Source organism: Pogonomyrmex barbatus, unplaced genomic scaffold, assembly GCF_055798465.1.
Source record: "Pogonomyrmex barbatus isolate J1 unplaced genomic scaffold, ASM5579846v1 scaffold14, whole genome shotgun sequence".
Lineage (NCBI taxonomy): Eukaryota > Metazoa > Arthropoda > Insecta > Hymenoptera > Formicidae > Pogonomyrmex > Pogonomyrmex barbatus.
In genome coordinates this window covers 4,836,048-4,856,617 of record NW_028297110.1, presented here as the reverse complement: position 1 = coordinate 4,856,617, position 20,570 = coordinate 4,836,048, and the positions used below count along the sequence as shown (strand labels likewise).

Here is a 20,570-nt window from a genome sequence, read left to right as displayed (position 1 = left end):
CTTTTCCTCTAAATCTAGTATATATTCTTCTCGGCGACAACGCAAAGACGAATATATACTGGAGATTTAGAATTTTAGTAATTGAATTTTCAGAATATTTTTGCAAAAGTAGGTCGCGCCGCTATCTGTCGTATCTAAATCTTCTTTCGGATCTTGTAATATTCACTTTTCTATTACCTTTCTCTGTAAAACCATTCGGGTTATCTGCACGGTACAAGAGTCGCTCAGCGAATTTTTGATGCCTGCATAATAAAACAGTAAATGAAAATAAATAAAAGAAATAAGATTTCCTCCGCCGCGTCTTTTCTCTCATATTTTACTTGCATGAGATAGCGGCGGCAAGGTGCGCCTTAAATAAAGGCGCTCCGGGAGCCATTATGTCATTATTTATAAGACGCGGAGTACGAGTTAAAGAAACGATATCGCAAATAGGAATAGAGTCGCGGGAAATAATCACGGGATTCCGTAATAGCGAGAAACTCTTATCCTCGACTGACGACCTTGCCTTCGGCGTTAATTATCGCTCCCGTCTTGGCCTCCCGATTTCCCCATCGATCGTGGGGAAAAAAAAGAAACGTTATCGAGGCGCGGTCGACGGCCCCATTAAAACCCATTGTTGCAGCCTTGTTCTTTTTTCGCGCCTCCTTTTTCTCTAAAACCAACCTCGCGGAACGAATCGAATGATATCCGCGTGGGCAAATCAGGCGGAACGGGCGATTTCTGGCGGCAGCGGCGCGATTCCGATTTATCAGAACAACAAATCGCGCGTCGATGTCTGCCGCAATTACGGTCGGGGGAGACCGAAATTGTTGCAAGTCGGTCGACTTGCAACAAGCAAAAGCGGGGATTAAAATAGCGTCGCGTGAGCAGCAAGCCGGCGTCGGAAAGACGGCGAAAGCCGCGCGCGGGCTCAGTTTCAGTTAATTCCACGTATAGATAATTCGTCTGTTGCATGTTCCGCGCGCACCCGCGTGTTACTGTTACGTAAGTTGCAAATTTCACATTGTAGATTATTATTTAAATTATTATGCAACGACCGCCGGCTGCAGCCTATTCCGCCGGGAGATAAAGGGCCAGCCGGAAAACTCTTTAGATTTCTCTCTTTCTCTCTCTCTCTCTCTCTCTCTCTCTCTCTCTCTCTCTCTGTTGAAAAGCAATCAATTAAAAACCTCGTGGAATAATTCAATAACGATTATTGCCGCTATGTGCCCAATGCAAGAGAAAAAGGGAGGAGGGGGGGAGAGGGGGGGGATAAAAACGATACGTTCGCAAAATGATTTTTCACCGAGGAACATTCAACCGCAAATTCCACTCAATAATACGAATATATACTATTCATGCCCGCGCTCCCTTTTTGTAATAATAATGGCTATTTTCCACGGGACATTTTGCTTCAAAATAAATTTAATTAACAGGGGCGATACATCCGCGCGTCGCCGCGATATCTCGCGATCGCTGGGAGCGCAACGCGAACGATCGTTTCGATTAATCAAGCTCCAATTATTAATAACGCCTCATCCGGCGCGTCGGTTGATCCCGAATAAGGGTCACGAGAATGAGAATACGAGAAATAAAGAGCCCTCTTCTCTTTATTATCCGCCGCGCGCGCGCGCGCATGTGTATGTGTGTGTGTGTGTGTGTGTGTGTGTGTGTGTGTGTGTGTGTGTGTGCGCGCGCGCGCGCGCGCGATAACCGCGTTCATTCTCGATTGGCCGATTATTTCTCGTGCTCTCGCATGTGCAATGGGCCTTAAACTCGCGATCTCGTGTGCGACAAGAGCGTATCGCGGCCTCTCGACCGCGCTAGAAAAGCGGGAACCCGTATCCTCGGATCGCATTTAGCGATGCTAAGTGCAACGTTCTTTCTCTCTCTCTCTCTCTCTCTCTCTCTCTCTCTCTCTCTCTTTCTATCGCAAATTCTAAACCCGTATTCCTTTAACCTGAGAATTTGGGTTTAACGACCTTCGTCGTGTCTGAGATGGAAACCTCCGCGCTTCGGCGCGGATACGTCGAAAGAACATTCATTTCAGTTTTTTATTTCCTTCGGTCGTTTTGTTATATTTATATTGTTTACGGCATTGATCTTAAACCCGGAAGTGTTGGGGCGTCTACCGCCATTCATCGCGCTGGGCTATAACGCGATTTTCCGACTTAATGAGCAGGAATTCGATTAGCGCCAAGTCGCCGATTTTTTAAGCCATCCGTTTCGCGCGCTGCTGATTACGGCGGAAGTTCACGGAAGTTCCTTCGCGGGTTTCCGGCCCGACCCGTTCGATTCCGCTCGTCGAGGTCATTTGACTCGATCATTGAGTAATCCCACATGTTGTTGTAATATTTTACCGTAGATATCGGTTTGAATGGAAAGTTCGATAGAATCGATTAACTGATGTAAATCGGAAATTTGCATTTTGCATGTAGTAATAAATGAAATTAATATAATTATAAATATAGTAAATAATTTAATACAATTGTGTTATACATCGCCGTACAGTAATTATAAATAAATTATAATTTGTAAAATTAAAATTCATGACATTTTTGCTGAATCATTTTTAATTTATGAATAATTTTTTCACACGAAATTTTCTATGACGATTCAGCAAGTAACGTTTCAACATAATTTTTCTCGTTTTAACATATTTCATTTTTTATGAAAAAGAAACATAATATGGCGTTTTATGAATCGTCGTGTCGCGTGTAATTTCACAACTTGCTGAATACGGTTTATCGTAATGTGCATTTTGGATGGAGCCTAAATGGAAATTTTTAATAATTATGAAATCGTTAATAATGCAATTCGATGACATCAGCAGCGTCACAGATGACAGATATTATTTGTTTGCAAGCTGATCAGCAATGAAAAATTTTATCCCGTCAACTAGATTAGAATTTTCGAAAATGGGTTTAATTTACATTCAAAGTACCCACAGCAATGAGTAATCCAAAATTTTATTTTTTTCGACGCCGAATTTAATAATTTTCCAAACTGCCTTTCGAGTTAAATGACGAATGAAAATCAGAAAAGGATTTTGCGGATTGATCGAATATTCGAAACTGACTCGCGGATAAAAATATCCCGCTGATGCTGCCAATCAACTCTTATCCGATAGTCGATTCCCACGTGCTTTCGATTACAAACACGACGATAGTCGGTTTTCGTGTTCGTGTTCGCACATATGTTGTAAATACACACGCGAGTGGCCACGCGACTGATAATGATCGTATGTGGACGTGGACGGTGATGATAAGTCGAACTCGTATCGATTTCGCGTGGATCGGAAACTTGGCGATTCGCGAGCTCTTTAATATTTTGCCGTCGTGTCTGTTTATTTACACCTGACGAATTCTCGAAAGATTCGCTCGTCAATGGTAGGACCAGGCATTCAAGTCGCTTAGGATCGATCGAGGTAGGCGCGCACACACGGCATTTATTTATAACTTCGGATACCTGGTCTCTCGGCCGAGGGTCGTTCACTCGTAAGTGTGTTATCGACTATAGCAAAAGTTCGGATTGTTCATTTAAAGCGTGCCCAAACTTTCGTCCCTTTCCGGCATAATTGCCTCCACGACGATAAGTCGCCAAGTCCTAAGTGACTCAAAGACATTAGGCTTCCGCGGAATAAATTTGGAAATTAATAGGCCGATGCGTTGCGAGAATGATGTAAATTAGTTGAAGAATGTTAATTATTTTTTTACGGTAGCATAATTTATATTCATACCAATATATCTGTTCTGTGAATCTTTAATGAGAGAGAGAGAGAGAGAGAAAGGGAGAATTTATTAAAAATATGATATGCATCACAGAACATTTATTTTAATAATGCGTGACACATTTTATATATAATAATAACTTAAATAAATTCTATATTAATTTTGCGAGTACCGTAACTCGTTTAAGTAACTTTTACTGATCATCGGTATTCTTCAAGAAAGAATTACAAAAATAAATAACACTTGCGGTATTAAAGGGCAAACGAGTTCGAAATCGCCAAGTTTTAAAACTAGACAATTCCATTAAAGCGTTCGGGAAGAATTGATCTCGTTGTAACGGATCATAAGAAAGTTACGAGTTTTAATCGACTTTAATAGACACTTTCGTTAAATTAATCGCTTCGCGCTTCTGCTCGGGAAACTATTCGCATCACGCGTTCCTCTTCCCGCGCTCTTTACCTTTGATCCACGTGTACCGGATTCTGCAATCGAACGTACAAGTATGGCAAGTTAGAAATCCCCTCCGACTTTCAATCAAACAAATTCAAATGGAAATCCGGTTGACATATGACGTAATCGAGCACCGTGAATTTTCCGAACGCAGCAGAATTTCTTGCTTTCATTACGTCGAAATTACGAAGATAATACGATGTTGCGCGCGCGCTTCGTAATGTAGATTTGTTTAATGGAAATTCATCGTTTTAACGAGAAATATTCTCGGCGTGAACTGTAATTACGAAGCAGCTCAGGCACATTTAAAAGCTTCGCTTTCGCTCATCTGTAAAAAAACTTTCCAGCGACACGAATGTATATGCGCTCGTGTAAGTAATAAAATCAGAGTTTACGAATAAAAAAATACGTAGTCCTGAAAAATAATTCCCGGATTTATATGTAGTCGAACAAGATAAAAGCTGTTGAAAGGATCGAATTCTGATCCGGAAAACGGAGGAAATATATATAATATTTTTAGCAAAATATATCTCGATCAAGAAGCTAGAAATGGAAGAGGAAGTGAGACAGAACGAGAAGTGGTTAAATCAATATCGTTAAAATTAATACTGTTAAATTAATCGCGTGCCGCTGGAGAATTGCAGAATTTCGTTAGACGTTACGATAGCTGCCAACGAGAATTCCGACGGACAGAACTCATTTGGGAACTGTCAAAGTCGAATCATTCCGCGCTATTACCGATAATGATATTTATCATTTATCTCTTTATCCTCGGACTGCCATAATGGAATTGAGCAAGTTTAATAGTTTTAAGAACGCTATGGCATATTAATTTCAATTTTAATTATAAAAATTAAAATTACATAAAAAGAGTATTCACTTTGTTCGAGCTTCCGAAAGAACTTAATAATGATTCAAAATTTTTTATTAGCATTTTAATATTTTATTCATTTCATATTTCATTTATTTATTCCATATTTTTAATATATAAACATCGAAAGCTTTCGGAATTTTTAAGATAACAAGAAAATAAAATGCATATCTTTTCTTCCTGCATAAATAATTCTTTGATACTTTACTATTTCTTTAATTACAAGAAGAGTATGCATTTGCACACTATTAGACAATCATTTTCGATTACTTTCTCGTTATTCTGCAAATTCCAAGAGCTGCTAATTTCAGCGATATAAAAGAGCAGAATTTATATGTATATATAAATTTTACTCTTTTGTATCGCCGGAATTAACAGCTCTTGACATTTGCAGAATAGCGATATATATATATATATATATATATATATATATATATATATATACATACATACATACATGGAAAGTTTAAATAAACCATTCAAATGCAGATGATAAAATATATAATACGCTCTTTATCGGCACGTTCCGAGCTATATTCGCGCATTTCTTACAGCAGCAGATACATCGCGATTACGGACAGTAACCTGTAAATGATAACGTTATGCGTGTCAAATGTTCGCCAAGACGTTATCATCGGGCATAATCGCCGAGCGGCTCGTCGCCGATCCGATACGATGTCAAGGGTCAACAACCGTTCCTGTTAATCCTTAATCGAGACACGGGTTCGTGCTCGCAGGGCGTATTCATCCGGACACGTCAGGTCCACTCCACTTAACCCTCGCAGGCCCTCGCACAGATAAAGGCGTCACGATTATGATAAATGCGAGTTCCGAGCACGCGGAGGGTGGTTAGGGTGGTTAAGCGCTTAGCGCTTACGTAACGGGGCGAAGGGGCGAATTTTATCTCGCCGCGTGCACGAGGCCGAGACCGTACGGTTTAAACGTTTCCCTTCGATCCCCGTCCGCGTGTAACGGGGGGGGGGCTATACCGCCAAATTACAAGTTACACGAAGCTCGGGCTCGAGCCGAGATGTTAAATGCTGCGGCAAGTTCCTACCCCGACACGCACGCGATCGTTGCCACGGTTGCAGTTTTTATGTTCTAATTCGCGGTTGCGAGCCCTCGGGATTTTCAGATCAATTCGGGACGGCTTCCCGGCTTCGAGGAGGGAGTTTGCTTCTTGGCTTCGGACGAAATCCAGGCACCTCGCAAGCACGAGGACATTTTCGGAATCCTTCCCTGGCCGCTCGAGGGAGCGTTTCTGCGAAAGGAAAACCGGAGGCGCTCTGTTATTTACAGATATGCAGGAAGATCCATCGATGAGATACGAGAGACAAATGCGTCGTCGTGTACGTGTTATTAATGGCGGAATTCCGGAAACTACGTTGACACAAAATGTTTCACGTTTCCGTATGCTTGTTAGTCGTTACTTGATTAGGAGCCAATTAGAATGCACACACGCGTCCCGCTTTCACAGGCAACCGTGCAGGCACGTGCAAATTTGTAATTGCGCATGTAATGTAATGCACCTCCCGGCCGTAAATTGTTTCTTAGGGGACAATACAAAGCTCTATAACAACGTAGACAAGAAATATATATCGTTCGCAGCATCTGTCTCGTCGTCTGCGTTCTTTGTCCTATTTAACTTTTTCGAAATTGTGTCACGATTTATTTATATAAGAGAATCTATGTTGTACGAATTATTTCTACATCGGTAAACAGCGCAAGAATTTTATGCACATAAAATTTATCAATATAATATTTACTTGTTAAGCATGTAATATTTATAGATATAATAAATTCACTTTCAAATTTATATTTTGTTGTCATTTTTTGTTTATTGTTATAGTTAGTACTTTAAAATCGCATTAGATGATTTATAATTAGTGCTGAATTTTAGTAATATAAAACTCAGTTTATAATCTTTTTATTTCACATGTTAACAAATACATATATAATTTATTTTGATATGATGTCAAGTTGATATATGTGTGCATACTAATTCTTCAAATCGTAAATTATAAAGAAAATTCTATTCTGCTATTTTCTCTGACGCGAAATTTAAAGTGGGTTTCAAATTATACAAATTCTATCCGCGCAATATACTCTTTACTAAATGATTAATTATAAAGAACGCTGAAAAACAAATTTATTATTCCACCCAAAATATCGCGTAGTCGTAGCTAAATTTCAATCGCGCCTCGCGAAATATAATAAATAAGCGAAATGTTATTCAGGGAATTTCAAAATATGAACCTGCGTATTATCGCGGAGAACGGAGGAGAATTATCGCCTAATAATGAACACAGTCGGGTACGATATCGCGATGAAACAACAAGCCGTATCGAGGAACCGCGCGGGCTATCGGTCAGTAATTGAGGCGACCGACGTAATTTATGCGCAGGGTAAATTTGTGCGCAGCATCTCGCCGGGGTGATTTATGCACGGTAATTTATTCCGCGAGGAGGTTTCGCGACCTAGCGGATCGGAGACGATAAGACGGGCCGACGTTTTGCGCGCCCGTCGCGACTCCGCGATGCGAGTTGACACATCTCCTTGCGACCAATCACGATTATTATTCACGAGCTCAATTAGTGTGCCACGCCGTTAACGAGATTATGCCCGCGAGGTTGGCAGCGGCGACCTCGATTTCAGTTAATGTCGTCGCCGCCGATCTCCGGCGACGCGGCACACATGGCGGCTTTGATAGTTAATTAATTTGTCGTTGAGCCGCGTTCGGTGCAACAAATTGTCGCCGCGGCCGGCACTTTTGTCCTCGGCGCGGCCGCGCGCGAATGAAGCCTTAATTCCGCTTCATTCAATATGACATCCCGCCGCACGTGATTAATCCGATGGAGGCGGCAGCATCCACCATCGCGCGCGATCTCGCTCCGCGCATAATAAATAACGAAAAAAAAAAAAAAAAGTAATATTCGCGATTCCGGGATCGATACATACCGCGGTAAATAACAAATTTGTGGAGATTTATTGCGAAACCGTCGCGAGGTAAACTCGAACCTATTAATAACGAGGGATCGAGAGGACATTCGAAGCCTAATAATAATAAATTAATAATTATCGGGTGGTTGAATGTAATTAAGATAATAATTAAAATGCCGGATATGTTACACCTGTAGAAGTGTGCGTAAGTAAAATTTACGAATTGCCGTGGAATTCGTCGCGACAATCGAGATCCCAATTGGGAAGAGGAGGATCTGAACAGGTGCGTTTGAACAATCGGGAGGGCAAAGGAATAATGGAGTAGCCGGGGGATAAATTATATCCGCGACATACACACGGCAACGGCAACGCTTCGCGAGCCACGCCGGCAAATTACTTTCGTCTATCGATCCCGAGCTCGCCCTATAATATAATACACGCCGACTATCGCTCGTATTAATAATTGCTCCGCTGTAATCTCACAAACACACGCGCATCCCGTAATCAGTCGCTTTCGCCGAGTTTGCAACACGCGGTCGGCGACGACAGTCGGAATGATCATATTTGTCGCGGCTAATATCGGCGGCGGAAGTGCAGCGTTATGAATAACAAGCCGCGAGATTAATGCGTATTGATTGCCGCAGACACCGCAACACGCAATACATCCATCATTATGAGTAACGTAAAAACAATTATATCATATTAGATATTTCGTGTCTGTGACGCGATGCGCAACGTAATTTTACTGCGCTGTTATTGCGCACCAAAATTATTTTGAATTTCAATTTTAAAATAATTTTAGTTTCAAATTTGGAAAATGGAATTTTATTTTATCTAAATGCGTTTTTAAACATGTATCTTTTTTCTCTCCTTTTCACACTTTTATTTCTCTTCTCTTTGTCTCTCTCTCTCTCTCTCTCTCTCTCTAGGGTTACTTTCGATGAAGGTATAATTTATGTGATACTTCGTAAAGTCCTGTATATTTTATTTAAAAAATATTTAAGTATTTAAAAAACATATCTTCTATCGCGAGTAGAACGAAAATGAAAGAAGACTTCGCCAATTATAATATTTATAGAATCCTAAATTATACATCGCGTGATATTTCACGAAAAAGAAATATCAAAGAATTGCTTTTTCGGACGAAATAATTGTGCGGTTTGGATTTCTCTCTCGGCGAGCGTAAACAGAGTAGAGACGCCTGGAAATTATTTGTCTAGACACGCGATACGAACACTGCAAATTGCGGGTCAAACGAGATCTTTCGCCGAGTAAAGTCATCCCGAAATTTTGTCTGTCTAACGATTACATTGCCTGCTGGAAATTCGATTAGAGTTATATATATTGGCTAAATTATCTTTTATAAGATCCAGAGATTTACCAATCAATTGTTTCAAAACATGCTGCAAATTTTTAATTAATAAATAAAAATTAAATTAAATTATTAATTAAAATTCAAATTTTTGCATTTTAATTAATTCCTTAATGAAGAGAGAAGTATTTAACGATCTTTTCTGTTGCTTTTAAAAATTAGATTATATATTTTGGACTATATTTTCTAGAAAAACAATCTTAGTATTATAAGTGTTGTAGTGTTTTAAGATCAAGATTGAAAATAATTTTTATGGTAAACGTAATTCCTGTGGAAATTAGGACGAAGTATATTGTTATCCAGTGCTTGTTACAAACACTAAAAAGAAACTTAATGAAAATGACCTAGTATCCCGTATTGCATAAACTTGCTCGAAAGCGCATTTCATTATCTTAGATGCGCCCATAACTTTTTTATCAAGATGCAAATGTTCCATTGCATTAGCAAAGAATATGCTGTAAGGTGTGAATTGATCCATGCAAATATATCGCAGCGATTTTGTACGCTACGTGAAGTTTAACAAGACTTACTAACTAAAAGCTCCTCATGGCATCGCGAATCATTATTATTATTATAATATTATCTTGAACGTTACTTGAGAGTTGCGCATTATTAATTAACGTAGGGCGAGGCGAGTGCGGCGGGAAGAGGATTTTGGTGTAGCGAATTTTCTTTTTGCGCAGGAGAAACATGAAGTGAACGGAGAGCGACGCATCGCTGTCCCGGAGGGCTCCCCATCGTCTGGAAGCAAAAGATCAGTGACACGGAGAAATACGGCATGGATTTCCCGAAGCGGGAATGGAGCCACAGGCTCAGTCTTCGTGGTAGCCGAAGGGCTCACGAGGTAACTTATTTCATCGAGGATCATTTTTCTTTTTTACAATATTGAGCACGAGCAGATTTGCAACGAGCAGATTTGCAACGAGCAGATTTGCAACGAGCAGAAATGCATTCGATCAAAAATACACGCGAGGTAAAACAAAAAAAATATAAATAAAATATAAATAAAAGGTATAAAGTATTAACACTTTCGAAATGTCTTCGACATTTTTTTCGTTCGAAATTGCCATGTGAAAATCGTATCGTAATTAAATTTATTAGAGACTCCTTTCCATTTGCGTTTCATTGAATCAGATTTTTAGGCGTCGTTTCAGCTCTACAAATTTATATTCAAATATTTGGAAACGAGAATTTTTAGCCTGGCGTCTCGGTCGTGGCCGCTTTTCTTGACGGCATGTCGTGCCGCCGTACGTCCGCGATTACGCATGAAAAAGGAAAAGTAAAGACCGTGAGTTACATGCGAGATGCATGCCCTTGCATATATTATTCATAAACGGATTTCTCTGGGAAATGTCCGCATATGCCTCGCGATATCACATGCGTCACTGCAGCATATGCGAGTACGTTTTTTTATGTGTCGTCACGAAATATTAATTGCGAAGGGGTAAATTGAACGAATATATCTGCATGCATTATTTCGACGTAATTGCGTTACAAGTGCGCGCGCGTGCGCGCGCGCGCGTGTGTGTGTGTGTGTGCGTGTGTGTGTGTGTGTGAATGTACATATATATATATACATCTTTTGGCATCGATGATTACGGAGATTGACATAAATGTAATTTAATCGTCGCATATATGCAACATTTATAATAAAATTTATATTGTTATTATTTTGCGCCGGATATATATTAATGTCGGTAGACATATATTCCGGAAGCGCGAAATTATTTTATACGCGATGGCGTAGCGTAATATATATTCGCTATTAAAATGAGGTGTGGCAATGACAACGATAAAGGGGCTCTCACGATAGGATTTACGAAATTCAATATTCCGTTAGAATTAACGAAACAAAGGGAAAAACGATAGTACGCGAGTCTCGATTAAAGAAGAAATTATATTGCGCTGTCGAGTCGATTATTAGATCGCACGTTGCGACGACGTTTTTCCATTGTTGTCCACTGTTGCGTCGCGAGATCGTTTTCAAAAACAAAACTCAAAGAAATTCTTCTCGGTATTACAAAAGCATGGTGTTTTATATATAAAACAACGATTATCGATTTGCCGCTGACATAACTCTCTCATTACGAGCTAGAGAGATATCCTCGGCGGTAAAGCGACGTGCCAGGTGGCGCGTTATCAACCCTTCGGCGGGGCACACATTGCACGCATATGTTAGAAACACGTCGACGAAGAATGGAGGCGTACGGTATATGCCGAGCTAAATGCTCCGTGTGTGTTTAGAATTAGATCTGATTTCGTCAGAAGACAACGAACGTCCATTAGCGCGTTTCAGTCATTTTATCGTTGCGTTCGCGCGCCAAGTGGCACCTACACATCGGGCCGCTCGTTAATTTTCGTCTTGCGGATATTTCGAAACGCCCGGAACGATCCGCGCCAATGACGATTCCCCCGCTCGAACAGATAACATCGTGATATTGCGATAAGATAGAGGATCTCGACAAAGCAGATCAATAAAGAGCGATTTCAAAAAAACGGCCCGACTTCGTAACAACTTTAATTTCGAGTTGCAGTTGCGAAATTTTTTATCCTTTAATTTCGCGGGACAAAGAGGAGGAAAAAGAGTGTAAAAAAAAAAACTCGTTGCGCGGTGCTCGTGATTTGTCAGATCGAATGAAATGCAGGAGAGCCAGCCCCGGCAGAACGGATTGCTTGCTATAGCGAATTCGAATGCAGCAGTGCGCACTGATGCACATTAAAGGCTGTCGTACGCAAATTGACATAAAGGTGTATGCATGGTAATACGGCATTATCATACATAAGCAGTTGGATCAGCAAAATATATGCGCCCGGCATAACTTATCGCATTGTCATTGTAAGGAGAATGCATGATGGGGCGTTTCATCAATCAAGATGCTTATGCTTTTACATCCAGGTGAATTGACGTGCAACAGGCACTAAACCCATGCGCATCGAATGCCCGACTGAATGCGCTATTAAAATGAACTGCAGTGTTGCAGAATGATAATCGGGAAGTTATTGAAAATAAATAACTGTTAATTTATAACGAACGGAGTGAAACGAAATTCGATATAGTAGAGGAAATATATCGTCCTTATTAATAGTATAGCGCAAAAATAATATAAAATTTCAAAATAATTATAATAATATAATTAATAATTTAATATATATAATAAATATTATAAAGAAAAATCAGTAATTCGCGTGATTTCTAAATAATAATGATTATTCTTTTATTTCAATTTATAATCGAGATATTTTTGCAAAATTATTAAATATATTTTTTAACAGTGTGTTTTCAAAATTTTCTAGATAATTTCATGGAAACATCACCGATGCATTCGAGAATCATTTTTAATCTGAATCACAATGTAACCAATCCAAATTTTCGATTTTTTTGTTTACTTTGAGTTTACGTGTGAGTTAGCATTTATTTTGACAGGTCCGTAAACGTATATTCCTTTTCACATCATGTGCTAAAAAGAATGATAAATATCTTTTACAGACTTTAATTCTGTTTACTCGTCACAAGATAACAGCTGTTTATTTTAACTTTAAGCTGTTATCTGTTACATTTAAGATTATACGAAAAATAGAGTCGCCTAAACAATTACGAGAATTTGAAGAAAGAAACAACGATAGCGACATTATAAGATATTAATCCCGCAATCGGAAAATATAATGCGTCAAAAATGAAGCTCGACGAAATCGCGACGCGACGATTGACCTAAAAGCGAAGCATTTAAAGTGACGTTTTACGGGGCACTTGCGAATGCGCGAATCACCTTTCCGATAATCGCGCATCTCGCAACGAGACGGCATTATCGCTTTAATACTCCCCTCTTTAGGCGCGTTGCTCTCCGCGTTGCTCTCGCGTCGCGATTCAGTAATACCCGCGCGGGTATTACACAACCGAGAAATACACGATGCCTTAATACTCGCGATGCGGACCGACATTTTCTAGCCGAGGATGTAGTCCGGTGTCCACACAAAATGGATTTGTCCGTCCCGTGTAATCCGTCGCCGTATGTAATCAAACCGTCGCGCGCACAATGCCATCCGCGATGCGACGCGTACGCGGAATGCCGTCAGATATGTGCACGTGTACACGTTCGGGGGAGAGCTGCCCTTAAATGCATTTCACGCCACGCGATCCGATTTACCACCATCGCATCGGTGCGGAGAGAGCGCTTGAAAAATCGGTTACGTTTTGTAACTCGTAATTAACGGACCGACGTGCATTACGGCAGAAGATAATGAACGCGATCGATTTGACAGCAGTGTACGTGGGGTGTGTGTGTGTGTGTGTGTGTGTGTGTGTGTGTGTGTGTGTGTGTGCGCGCGCGCGCGCGCGCGCGCGCGCGCGCTTCTGTATAAAATAACAAGGAATTTTCGGGGAATTTTATCGAAAATTAGGAAATTTTTTTGAAGTTTCTTTCTTGCATATTTTGTCTTTGATATTCATCCACTTTAACATCATAACACATTGATTTTATGATTAATCCAATATCCAGTATTGAAAACAACAATTTCATGTTAGGTACAATTTTGTTTAACGAAGATGAATATTTATTTTAATAATTTTATAAAAGTTGAATCTTGTACTAGTTATATATAATATAATGTTTTGTTTGTAATTTTTGTGCAAGCAAAATTGTTTGAAAATTTTTTGTAATATGGAATATTTATTTTTTAAAATCTTTAGTTTCTTTCAAAATTTTTAAAATTTAATTGAATTGAAATTAAAATGACTTTTAATTTTATTTTATGATTTATAAACTTTTATAAATGGAAAATATTAAGGATTTTTCACAATAAATATACAAGGCGTCTGATTCCTAACGATACAGCGCTTGTGAAGGTAAAGCGGATTAAATTGAGCAGAAAAGTCCTCTATTATTTTACGATTTTCGCAATTAATAACGAATTATTTATTTGTAAGAGACATTTAAAAACACTTTCATTTTGGAATTTTTAATAAATTGAAAATCAGAAAATTTGTAGGGAACTTTTTTTTGAGTTTGAGTAGACACCCTGTTCTTCGTAAAACACGTAAAGAATTAATAATATAGAATTAATCAACATAATTATTCAATAAAAGCAGCGCTCTTAAATGTATTTTAAACAAAGTAAATAATAAAGTGTAAAAATTAACAATGCGATCGATGTAAAGAAAAAAAATTGCAATTAATAAAAGCGCTAAAAAGCAGTCCACGAGGTACAGCAAAAATTATAATCAACTGGGGAGTTAAGGAAGAAAACATTAAGATAAGATAACAAGCGAATAATACGGCTTTTAATTATATCCTCGTTGTGCAGTTGAAGTGACATGCCGTCGAGCGTATTTATGCTATTTTACAATATAGATATATATTGAGCTGTGCTCAATTATCTTGCGATAGAACGTAAAACTGCGAATGATTAATTTTCGCGTTACCTCGTCTTTATGCGTCTCACTCTCGCTAACGACGCGAACGATAACAAATGGTACTCTGCAGATGTCGTAATAAATTATACTTTTTTCGTTCCTCCCACACGCTTTTTTCTTTGCTTGCTCTTGACTGGCGTATGGTCCTACAAAAGTGGCTTTTTATGATTTTAATTTCACATATCTCCCGTTCTGTTGCATTCATCCTCCGATCACGTACGAGTCGTTTATCGGTGAAGAGAAGCGCGTACTTCACCTGCGCAGATCACGTAATACAACCGATCTGTCTCTTTCGCTTTCTTCGCAACGTTTCGTGCGAATAACTTATGATTCGCCCGACCTAGAACGTTCCGGGAGAACATTTTCTAGAAATATCTTTTATCAACTGTTTATTTCAAACGTTATATTTTTGTACAAATCTTTTATTGATAAATATTATATATAACATTTTAAAAATGTTTTTTGAAAATTAATAATTAATTATTATTATATATAATTTATATAACTATTTCTTCGTCTGTAGATAATTATAGTTGTGTATAATAATAATTATATAATTGTCTATTTTGCCTTCTAATCACATATGAATATGCACGCTGCGTTCGCCGGCGGTATCGCTACGTAATTTTCTAACGAATTCAGAGCGCAACGCGGTAACAATGCAAACGAAGCCACTTATCTATTAAAACTTGAAATTAAGGATTCCAAGAAAATAATTATGATTATTAAAATTCTAGTTTAAAGTACAAAGTCGGAGCTATTAAAAAAATATCCCGTGATTATTATACACATTTACATACACCGCAACTTTAGCCGGGTTGAAAAAGCAGTTGACTTTTAAAAGTCTCACATTTTCTTACAATTTCTCATCGCCAGAATATACAATTCTCAACTTGTACGAATATTCACGACACAAAGTTTCTTTCAAATAAAATGTCCGATTTTATACTGTTGCCGGCACCGATATTTGCTGCGCGAAGTACGAACGTTTCTTAGCTCGGCTGATACTCGGCCGTTACAAATGACGTTCGCATTGACGGCCGGCGTGAAAAAGCGCACGTGCATCGTTAGAGCCTTAGAATGGAAAAAAGGGAACGTTCTGAATCGGACGTGACGAGAAACACCGAGTGCATACGAGTTCCGCGTAATACGCGGTGAAATGTAGCACGCGCGTTCTCTCGGGCTTGTACTCTTGGACCCGCGCGTGCGAGTTTCTCCGACTAATCAGGATGAATAGGAACTATTTGCAAAAATATTGTCGTTGAATAATTTAAGAGCGACGGTCTTTTCATCGGCAATTTCCCGCGTGACAACAAGCGAGCCGTCTCGCGATAATCGATTACAAACCACCGGGCGGCTCTCTGCAAGGCACGTGGATTTATTAACACGTTCTATGCTGAGTGTACCACCGACCTAGCCTACGCTGAACTTTCCATTTAAATAATTTAGATTGAATTAGATATTTCCATTGAAACGGATAACTCAAGCACAAGCTGATAAAACGTATCGGAATACCGTTAGTCGTTATACGTAAATCTATACGTAGATCTTTCGTTTTGCGTTGGACGTTCCGACGTTGTCTCTTCATTTTAATAATAATAAGGTATTTTTCCATCTTATTTCTAAAATCTTGTTATGAAATATATGTTTTCAGCGCACATAATAAATGCGCCAGCGTAGGCCATCTGTGGTACGTGCGACCTGAATGGAAAATCACGCGCAAACAGCACGGCGCGTTAAGAAATTGTATGAATTTTGCTCGTGAAAAACACAGAATGAAGATATTAGACAAATACGACAACGCTGAAACATTACGAAGAAATTTTTTTGCGTTTTAATCCGGGCGCAAAATCTCCCGACCGAATCTCCCTTTTTATTCAATTTTCACGCGTATTACATATTAAATGTTAAGTTTTCATGTGACATGGATTATTTGCCACGTAATTAATATCGCGTCGACTCTGATTTCGATATGACGTGTTCGGTCGACTGAATGCAATATCTTTTTGTTCAATAAACGGAATTAATTCTCTTCGATTTACTCAATACAATTAAAATTCAACAACGGGAAAATATGTAATGAGTGTAGATAATCAACTATCGCGTCTGTGTAAGAAAAAGAAAAGAAAGTGCGAATTACGGAATTTCATGGTTTAGAAAAGAATGCAAATTTTGTTTTACTCATTCGTCAAACGCGCAATCGGTGCGCTTATGTTCGTTGATGGAAACTATAATTAGGAGGATTAATGCAAGAAATATTACACTTCGTGTAACTATAACTTTAAGATTCCATTATGATAATTCTATAACTTTGATTCCATTATGGTAATTCTATGGTATTCTAATTATGGTATAACTTTGATTATGCTATTTCATTATGGTATTCTTATGATATTCTTATGGTACTCTTTCATTATGGTATTCTAATTATGGTATAACTTTGATTCTATTATGGTAATTCTAATAAAACTCAAATGTGTAATTTTACGCTGTATTTTCATGTTCTGCGGTAAATCCAGGAATTTAGAACATTTTGTTTAATCATCAAATGCGCTTCGTGCGTACGCGTGTAAACGTAAAACTCGCCGAATATTTAGCGATACAAAGTAAGCGGATGTCAACTGAGTACAAATTTTAAAGTCCTTCTTGAAATTCATTGTCAGAATGTGTTGGAACAGCACTTTATACGCGAAACCGGCAACATTTAAGTGATACATGTCAGTGTATGCGCCGACATTTGCTCGCCTCACGAAAGTAGAATAATATCGGTCTCTGGCTTTCTTTTGGGTACCGTCAATCATAATACTATGATTTCCACAACGCACGCGAGATCAAAGAGCATGCAGTACGAAATATATAAAGGCATTACATCGAGAAAAAGATCGAACTTTTATTCGTTACGATTCGAAAATAAGACGAGAAAAAGATCAGATGAAACTCCGTATATCGAACAAATGTATATATAACGATATGAATGTTTATACTTTTAGAAACTTTATATAAAGAAAAGTATGTAATATTTTGCGCGATAGTTTTTACATCAAGATACGTCGAAATTAGAAACGTTATTGAAAACGTTATTGAAAATAGAGCTAAAGTCTGAATTTTTTACTATAAAGAATTCTTTCAGGAGGCGAGGCGCTCGAATGTGAAACCATTAGCGTTTTTCATCACGTTCAAAGCGAACGAAATGTCGTGTATCGCAATACCGGTACATTGTTAAGAAGTACATTACATCGACGTACCTATATCGTTATCGCGAAAACCATATAAATCCGTAGCGACACATTGAAAGTTCCGTCGTTAGAAGATCCGTCGAGCTGAAAACTGTCTGGCAAATGGCGAGATGATACACGAAAAGCATAAAATCAAGAAAAAGTTTAAGTATCTGACAACGTATATAGGGGGCATGTACCGTGTGAAAATAAAAATGAAGAAAGCGCTAGGATTGTCGCGACACGTACGTGTATATGTGAAGTGTCAGATTTTATGTTTCAGTTTCAAAGGAGCGACGAATTAAGTTACTTTGAAACAGCCCTCCCAAAGGAGCAAGATAACTTATTTATTTATTCAGTTCACATAATTTTCATTTTTGTTTCCATATGTCTCTGTAATTTCTATTTTTGTTTTATAATATTTAGTACGTTTTATTATTTTTATTTTATAATTTTAATATTTTTATTTTACAATATTTAGTATTATTTCATATTTTTTTTAATAAAAAATTAGATATTTTCGAATATCTTAATTTAAAATTTAATGTTTCGAGTTACTTTTATATGTGTTTTCGAATACTGAGATTAATACTGAGATTAGATTCTAATTGCATCTTGATGTCATCACAAAGTTAATACATCGAGTTTGTGATAAAGAAAAGTAACATTTGTAAAAATATTTTTTCTCGTTAATTTAAATATAAAATACACACCACACATATTCAATCCGAGATCTCGCTGGATATTGGAAACTTCGAAGAAATCTTCACGAACATTCGGGTCTGATACAAATGTATGATAAATAAGAAAAAGAACACTACGCATGACTGATCCTTAATCCGACTCAGGCTTGAAGAAAGCAGCGCACGAGAATGTTTTCAATTCTCTCACAAATCCCTCAACACGAGACGATTCGCAACATATCAATGTCGTATTAGTTTCTATTTTTTTCGCGAAGAGAAAAGCACGAGCATCCGTTTAACTTTTGCTTTTCACTTTCCATTTCTTTCTTTCAGTCCAATATTTTAGGATTCTCGAGGGTGCGATTTAACAATTGGTTGATAGAAACGGTCAGCTAGATTTACAATGCAGATAGAAAAAAGGAAAAAACAGTATATTTCATTCAAGTACCATTGAATATTTGTATAATATATACTTTTGTTAGATAATATATGTATTTTTTTTATAATTTATACATTTTTCATTTCTCGGTTTTTCAAATTTTTATAAACAATTATTTAATTTTTTCTCAAAATTAAATTATATTAAATATAATAGATGTAAACAAAAATAAAAATAAAATATGATATTATATAAATGATTTTTATTAAATATACGATAAAACTCCTTATTCAAGTCAATATTATTCCCTGATACCTGATTTGCTTTCGTATGTGTCTTCCGATTTTAACGCAGCAATAAAATCCTAATTTAATGCTTCGCACGCAGAACGTTAATTGAATTAAGAGTACAGTTAACCACCTTCCGCATTAGCGTAATTAAATGTGCTACGAATAATTTAACGCAAATCCTCTCTCTCTCTCTCTCTCTCTCTCTCTCTCTCTCTCTCTCTCTCTCTCTCTCTCTCCTCTGTGGGCCGTTTGTGTACCGTAATAAGACGACTCGTGCGTATTTACGCAAATCTGCAAACGACGGCGGCTGCATACGACACGCGAGTAATCTCTCGCATGCCCTCGCATCCCTCCCGGTCGCATGCATCCAGATATATGCCTCGCTGCGCAAAACACTGCATCGAGAGGCCGCATTGAAAATGGAAGGATGAAGTGCATCCGCGCCGCCGCTGGAAAGACACGGAGGAATACGCGAAGCGAGAACGACGCCGCTTGTTTACCGAGGCGACGATTTCAGTTGCCATTCCCGCGCGTCTGTTTCGGGATTGCTATCTTTCATTGATTCTGAAAAGGCAAAAGCAAGCTGCCGCTTGCTCGCTTGCCGTTTTCCACGTCGACGACTCGAGACTCGACGACGACGACGACGACGACGACACCGCGCATACGTTGGACGAGGACGAGGGGGTTGAAATCCCCGACAGCTGACGCGGTTTACATTGCCGCGTATCACCAAGTTGGTTTCTCGGTTCAGAATGTATTGTGCTATCCCGTAACTCGTATCTTCGTTTCAAGAACCCTGTTCCTCGGAAAACTTGACATCGCTCTCTTTTTTCCAAAAAAAAAAAAAAAAATATTTCGAGAGAGGTCGCATCTCGTTGCTTACGACTTTTGGTACTTGATGCACTTTGATACTTATTGCATCTCGAGTATATTTTAAAGATATTTTTTGTAATCTCTCTCTGGGATGCACACGCGAAGGGGAGGCGACGCGCTCGAGAGATCGGAGGAAGTAGATTTTGAGAGGAAGTAGATTTTGAACGTAGTTCGTGCACAACGTTATGCATTCCAGCGCAAAAACGTTGCTTCACGTTTCTCTCCGTACTGTAATTTCCGCGCAAAGTTACGAAAATTTACGTAACGGGTGTCGACTTTCTTTTGACGCTGCTCGGGCCGTTTCATCTTTGCTTTGAGCAGAACCAAGTAGATACTTTCGACGCCTGGGGCGATGTAAATAATGGCGTTTCTGTGAC

At 38.6% G+C, this 20,570-nt stretch overlaps 1 protein-coding gene across 2 annotated transcripts in view; it reads left to right on the top strand.

The window, feature by feature from the left end:
* The window catches only part of LOC105430765 (adenylate cyclase type 5), a 106,276-nt gene that overhangs the window by 9,504 nt on the left and 76,202 nt on the right, over window positions 1-20,570 (top strand). For both annotated transcript variants that reach the window (XM_089073181.1, XM_089073180.1), the window contains exon 2: window positions 10,027-10,187. In XM_089073181.1, the coding sequence (XP_088929307.1) occupies window positions 10,122-10,187 (66 nt within the window). In that variant the 5' untranslated portion in view covers window positions 10,027-10,121. The remainder of the gene's footprint in view (window positions 1-10,026; window positions 10,188-20,570) is intronic.